General features: G+C 47.8%; 1 protein-coding gene across 1 annotated transcript in view; it reads left to right on the forward strand.

Annotated features, from left to right (window-relative positions):
- Nucleotides 1-3,023: 3,023 nt before the first annotated feature.
- The window catches only part of LOC104410294 (protein AF-17-like), a gene marked incomplete at both ends in the record, with an annotated part of 8,710 nt that continues 4,512 nt past the window's right edge, over nt 3,024-7,221 (forward strand). Inside the window, one exon of the mRNA XM_010020416.1 lies at nt 3,024-3,103. Within this exon, the coding sequence (XP_010018718.1) occupies nt 3,024-3,103 (80 nt within the window). The remainder of the gene's footprint in view (nt 3,104-7,221) is intronic.

Below are 7,221 nucleotides of genomic sequence, written 5' to 3' on the forward strand. Positions count from 1 at the left end.
GGGGCAGGGAGGAGGGCAGCCCCTCTGCTCCCAGGGCTGCGGGTGATTTGCATTTTAAATGACTTGGAGCACGCCCCTAACACACGGCACCGGAGTGGAAAGTTTGTCCTCGGGTCTCCCACCCAAACAACAACAACAAGATTAAAAGGATGTGTATTTGCTTTCGCTCCGAGCCAGCAGAAAGGCACCGTGATTACCCTGGCTGCGTTGTTTTGAATTAGCACGAAGGTTTCTGGGCTCATCTGGCATGTCTGTTTTTCCATCTATTATTATCCCATCCATCCACCAGCACATCTCCAGCCTCTTCCTGTACAAGCTCTCCCTCGGTGCCTTGATGCACAGTCCTGGTTCCAGCTCTGCTGGTCCCTGGGTCCGGAGCTTGGGCTTGCTTTTGCTTCCCCTGCGTTTGGAGTGTCCCTGCTCACGGGTTATTAAGAAGTCGCGTACAACCAAGTGACTAGAGGGGAGTTACAATGAGGAAGTGAAGCTCGCGGGGGGTTTTTCTTCATTCAGAGGTGATGCTCAGGTGTCTCCTGGCACCAGGCAGCCCTGAGGACCTGGCAGGACTTCCCTATGGAAGGATGCTTCTTTCTGCTTTAATTTCACTGTTATAAGTCTACAAATCTTCTCATTATTTATCAAACCTCATGCTAGAGAATAGGTTTCTTCATTGCTCTCTCTTTTGGAGGGAGATAAAGGGCATTGGCATCCTTCTGCCCACTCCCAAGATGAATATAAACACTTTTGCTTGCTGGCAAAGGACAGTTTCAGATATGGATGAGCAGTCTCAAATGTGCCATGCTTTTATTATTGTAGGGTGCCTGTTCCTAGGCCTGCACAGGTCTGGTGACTGGATGTTTTTGCTGTGCTGTTGTTTTGGTGGAGCTGGAACGTGTTAGAAAAGCCTCAGCAAGGGCATCGCTCGCAAGCCTGGAAAACCCAGCTGTCTACTTAGGTCTTGGAAGAGTCCTTCAGGATATAGTAATTCATTTGTTGCTCAGAGAAGCTGTGGCTGCCCCATCCCTGGCAGTGTTCAAGGCCAGGTTGGACACAGGGGCTTGGAGCAACCTGCTCTAGTGGAAGGTGTCCCTGCCCGGGGCAGGGGGTTGGGACTGGATGAGCTTTAAGGTCCCTTCCAACACAAACCAGCCTGTGATTCTATGATATGGAGTGTAGTAGTGTGTGGCGGATGTTCTTCAACCCTCTTTTTAAAGCCTGCTCATAACCCTCGCAGTAGTGTGGTGGTTTGGTTGGCTTTTATTTCTTAAATAGAAACAAACCACTGGAGGGGATCATCTCTCTCATTCCGTGCAATCACACGCAAGGTTTGGTGTCTGTGCTGCTTGGATGTCCGCAAAACCAAAGTTACCTTTTGAAATGATTGTACAGCTAAATAAAGAATGCTGGATTTAACCCCCCTGATTTTATAGCTACACTTCAGGGCTGATTCTTACAAATATCAGTCCCAGTTCTGTGATGGTGCTTAGAAATCTGCCTTCCCAGTAAACAATTCTGAATGTTAACAAAACCATCTGATTGGAAAGGAAGCTCTAGTAAGATAGTTAAGAACATTTACGAATTGTATTGTCAACTCTGCCTTACTCATGTTCGGCTCTCCTCCTTCCTTGCTCTCCTCCTTCCTTGCTCTCCTCCTTTCTTGCTTGCTTCCTTTTTGAAGCAGCGGGCACAGAAGCTTGCACTGGCTCCAGCTGAGTTCTTGCCTTTGGCCTTAAGCCCGCTGCTAAAGATGGACCCAGACTCCTCTGTCATTGCTTTCATGTAGCTTCTATTTTCTTGTGCGTATGCCTTGGCTCATCTCACAGTCGGCTCTTTCAGTTTAACTCTACCATTGCATTCGTTTTCCTGGCTGATGTGGAATAATAGACATTAGAGAGATGGAGAGAACATACTGTGGGTCATGTCTGGTCCATCCCCTGGGGAACATCACAGGATTGCTTCCAGCAGGATATTTTCAGATGCTTTGTCCAACCTAGTTTCAAATGTCCCAAGTGACTGGGATTCCATTCCAACTGCTAGCTTGCATTTGAAGGTGGAATAAGGAAGGTATAATTTGTTCTTTCCTAGGAGACTCCTATAGTCTTGTCTCAGATGCATAGTGTTACTTCTTACCACTATCTTCACCAGCCTCTGTTGCTTTAAACCCACTTGCGTGGTGGCTAAGAGCCCTTTAAGGGTCAGAAATACTTCCTTTGGGACTCACATAGACCATCCTTGGAGAGTTAGAGGGAGGAGATCACAGAAGGAGGTGAACAATCTTCAAGCAATGTTGCCCCGTCAGAGAAGGGCTACTTGTAAATAAGTGGGAGCTGCAGCTTGCAGAGGGAGACCCTGAGAACATCACTAGTGATGCAGAAAGCCAGAGAGACATGTGGTATAGCTGGATAAAACCAGATCAGTTGGGTTAGCAGCTGGAGACTTGTATTGGCACAGAACCTACTCACAAGAGTAGTCCTAAACAGCCTGAACTGGGTGTTTTTGGAAGCATGCTGAGAAAGGCTGGACTCGAGGGTGTGCGGGATAAATGGGAGTTCCACTTGGTGTCTGTCTGAATTCTCATCGAGGTTATTTCCTCCATGCTGCTGAGATTTTATCTTAGTCCAAGTTATGGTTAAGGGGCTTCATAGCCATCCTTTTCACAGCTTTATGTTTAGATTGCTAGTGACACTTAAGAGGTAAGAAATTACTCTGTTTGTGTTCCCTAGGCCAGAGTTAGCCACAGTTTACGAAGCACTCCATCCCTGCTTAGGCCAGGTTTCCATAGGAATTTCTCATCCTGGGCTTGAGCTTATTTGAAAGCTTGAGTAAATGGACCTCTTGCAAAATGCCCACTGTTGCTGGGTGTGGAAACTCGAAAGAGGACTAAGATGTGGTGTAGATGTGATTTTTGGGTTTTGCCACCCATCTCTGACTGCTAACAGCTCTGGCAACCTTTCATATACCCCTGACATATGAAACAGTTGATTTAAAGATGGGCTAATGAACTCTCTTTGCTTTTCTTCCAGCTTGCTATGGAATTGTCCAGGTTCCTACCGGACCCTGGTTCTGTCGGAAATGTGAATCTCAAGAGAGAGCCGCCCGGGTGGTGAGTACGGAGCCCACTTGTACTTACACTGAGTAGGTTCATTCAGTGCCCTTCGTGCCACTACTGGGAGCACCTGGCAGAAGCTGTAGAGCCTGGAATTCCAGCACTGCTGTGATTGCAGCCCCAGCTCTGCCTGTAACCTGCTATATCTTGTTTATACCACAGGAACAGTTGTGTTAACCAATTTGATACGATGCTGTTAGCCATTTTGATGCAGAAGTCTGCTTTTAGGCAAGTTATCAATGTCAACAGTTTTGAGTCTTAGAGACCTCAATCTTATTTAGGAAAAAAGGAAATCATGGCATTCTTCTGAAAAGTGTTTTCCCTGCTCTGCAGGAAGCTTTGGAGTGGAGGAAAGTCAGCATCCAGAGATGCTGCTACGCTGTCAGAGTTACTGTGCTGGCTGCCAGGGTGGATTGGCACTCGGATCTCCCTTGTAGCAACATTCTTCCGCATAAAGCCTTCTGAGTTAGTGAAACAGCAGAGAAAGTGACAGGAAGGTGGATCAGGGCTTAGTTTCTGGCTAAAGCAGTGATTCAGCAGTCTAGAACATTTACAAATGTTCTCAATTAATTCTGGCATTTCCCGGTGAGGCAGGAAAGTGGAAACAATCAGGCCCAGGGCTGCCTCTGAGCTCTATGTGGCAAAGTTATTTGGGCAGTAAACTAGGCTGTGAGTTTATAGCACACCAGCTACTCTGCAATTACTTCCCACGTGAGCCCTTATCAGATGTGGCTGCAACATAGAGTATGTCGAGTTGGAAGGGACCCATAGGGATCATCGAGTCCAACTCCCTGCTCCTCCCTAACAGCTGCTGAGGCACTGGGATGTAGATCTTCAATGTGTTAGTGATGCCATGGGTGCTGCTTTTGCCATACAGTAAATCTTCCTGATTTCCTGCCTTTTGAACTGCTTTAGCTGAACCTTTTCTATTCACACGCTTAGTAAAGTTGATGTAGGTGAGCTGTGGGTCTGTGGATCTGCACAAATAGCGTGCTTCATCTCAGCTGGGCTCTGCTCACTGCACTGCAGAAGTTTAATCTGTTTCACAGATGGGCGAAGAACTTGGCAAAGATGAGTGAATGGGGGAATTAGGTATCTGTACCATGCTTTTGACATTGCATTAACTCATTCCTCATTGGAAGTGGGAGTGTAAACAAGACCAGACTTTCAGACCTGAGCTCTTGTCCCATTGTAAGATGTTGCTTTTATGTGCACTGCAGTAAAGAAGATCAAATGTGTCTTTGAGTGGTTTTACATCCTGCAGATAGTTTCATAGCAGAGAAAGGAATTTGGGTTTCCTGGGCCACCTTCCCCCCACTCTCCCAACTGTGCAGGTAAAGTGAAGCCATTCAGCATGAGCTACAACTCAGTGTAAGCTGTAGTAACACATGTACACACAATCCTCCTCACCTGTACTTATTGCAAGGACTAACTTTTCACGTGCACATTACACACTTCAGGCTGCCTCCAAGATATCAAGAAAACAATAACCCTGCAGGTGGCTCCTTATTTAACTTGCTCTGGGTGAAATCCGTTAGACAATGCCTGGTGGGCTTCAGTCATGCCATTCAGTGCCGTGGCATTCAGCCCTGCTACTATAATAACTGAACAGTGATAATCTTCCTTCCTAAGCAGAGCTGGGGCTGATTTCCTATCTAAATCCCTTACCTTTTCAGTTAAACTCCAGCAGTCATAGCAACAGATATGCAGATGGGTAAATCTAGTTCTTTGATATAAGGAACAGCATGATCAGAGTAAGGGAAATGAATCCGGTCTGATGAGATCTGTGCGTGGCTCAGCTACTAAACCACTTCAGATTTGGGCTCTGTGATCCAGCAAGGCTGGAGGGTATGACTCTTCCACTGGCCCGGGGTTCCACTGCTTTCTCCAGCTATAAAAAGGGCATTACCAGCCTGCAGACACTGCCTTGAGGAGCTTGAAGGAGAGATGCTGAGATTTGAGCACAAAATAGCCTGGCAGCAGCAGCAGGATGGATTGCTATTCGTGTTTCTTTCGTAATGACTGTGTGGCAAACTCCTTTGAAAAACAACATTTTTCTTCCCACATCTGCCTTCATGGAAGAATCTCAAAGCAGTTTACAAGCTTTGTCCATAACAAACATATTTATTGGCTAAATATTGATACTTCTGCTTTGAAAATGAGATACAGAGGCATGGAGAATGTTGCACTCCTCGGTGAGTGCTTTTAAAACATAGCTCTCCTGATTCCTGTATGTGTCCCTTGGAGAGATGGGCTACATCCCCAGATCAGCTTTGGAAAGAGGGTTCAGGTGTAGTCTGGTGGTAAATCTCAGAGTTAGGAGCCCCAGGGGGTCAGGAGCTCTCATCTTACCCATCACAACCTGATTTAAAGCAACCAAGCTCATCTCCTTTTCCCAGAGTCGAAATAAACCCCCCAGAGACCTCCTTGGCCTGTGCAGGTTGAATAATAGGAAGAGGTACTGCTAATCCCTGCTCATAACCCCTCCTCAGATGCTCAGGTCCCTAAAGGATGCTGTGGATGCTATTGTGCTTACAGTAAGCAACTGAAAGCCCATCCACTTTGTAATCAAATTGTCTAGGAAGCCCGGTGAGCTGAATGGCCAGAGGGCACTCATGTGAGGGATCATGTGAAGGCTTTAGCTGTCATTTGGAGGCAGGGCTATTAAAAGTCTTGTGTGGGGCCGATGGAGCTGTTAACCCCTCTTGTTACAATCAGAGCTTTGCTAATCGCATGGTGGGAGAGCCGCTTTGATCTGAGGGGTGGAGGGGAGAGCGGAGGGGCCTTTTCAAGTGCAAATTTCTTATTACAGTGTCTCAGTTAACCCATTTCTTTTTCTGTCTTGGCTCTGCCGGGCTTTCCATAGTAATTGTGAGAGCAGCTCTCTGGCAGCCCAGACCTAACCAGGAACAGTAAGAAACCCCTCCTGTGCCACCCATCCCTATTTCAAGCTAAGTTGCAGAGCAAGTGAAACAGGCTCCCAACAGCAGTGCTGGTCTTTGTCCCTCATCTCTTCTTCTACATTATCACAGGGATTCTGTGCTTGCCAGAGGTGCCTGTTTGACAGCCTTCCATGCTTGACTCCCATGAAAGTGCTTGAGGACTGGGCTCAGCCTCCCTTGCTGCCCATTGCATTACAGTCCTATTTATTGTGCCAGCCTGTCCAGAAGGTAGAACTGCAGCAGAGGGAATCTTGCTTGAGGAAAACCACCTTTGTGGAAGGTCCTCGGGGACTACTTGGTAGCAGAGGCTTTTTCTTGTAGCCTGTTACTGCTCACTACGCTGATGTTTTTTGAGGCATGGAGCATCTGCTCCGTTGTGCTCACCAGAGCTGAGCGATCACAGTGGAGCGCGGGCAGGCGAGAGCACTGGGTCCCACACACTCATAGTGGCAGAGCCTCCCGCCTCCCTTTGACATCAGGCACCTCATTTAGAAACTTTCTGACAAAGCACATTTTTCACAGAAAACAGGGGGGTTTGTTTTGGTTTTTTAACAAATCAGACATTTCAACTAGGGGAGGAGAAGGAAAAGGACTTTTTCACAAGGGACAGGCCAAGGGGAATGGCTTTAACCTGCCAGAGGGGAGACTGAGATGAGCTCTTGGGCAGAAGCTCTTCCCTGTGAGGGTGCTGAGGCGCTGGCACAGGGTGCCCAGAGAAGCTGTGGCTGCCCCATCCCTGGCAGTGTTCAAGGCCAGGTTGGACACAGGGGCTTGGAGCAACCTGCTCTAGTGGAAGGTGTCCCTGCCCGGGGCAGGGGTTGGAGCTGGAGGAGCTTTAAGCTCCCTTCAACCCAAACCAGGCTGGGATTCTGTGAAAAGGTTTGCACCTTCTCATGCCTTTTTTTTTAAGTCAAAGAAACCAAAAAGCACATTGAAATCTCCCCTGAGCGAGGCCATGACAAGCCAGCGGCTGTTTTCAGGTCGCTCAGCAGGGAGGAGCCCTCAGACATCCTCTGTGCATGGCAACACACCCCAAAACCAGCCCTCCTTTCACCAACCCTTCATAAAGGCGTTATGGAGGGGGGCAGAGCCCTCTTGGGGTAACAGACCAATGTGGAGGCTAAAAGGAGTGAGGGGCTCATGCCCGATGCCCCTGCGTCTGCTGAACCTCAA

This window comes from Nestor notabilis, unplaced genomic scaffold, assembly GCF_000696875.1.
Source record: "Nestor notabilis isolate BGI_N333 unplaced genomic scaffold, ASM69687v1 scaffold8468, whole genome shotgun sequence".
NCBI classification, from domain to species: domain Eukaryota; kingdom Metazoa; phylum Chordata; class Aves; order Psittaciformes; family Psittacidae; genus Nestor; species Nestor notabilis.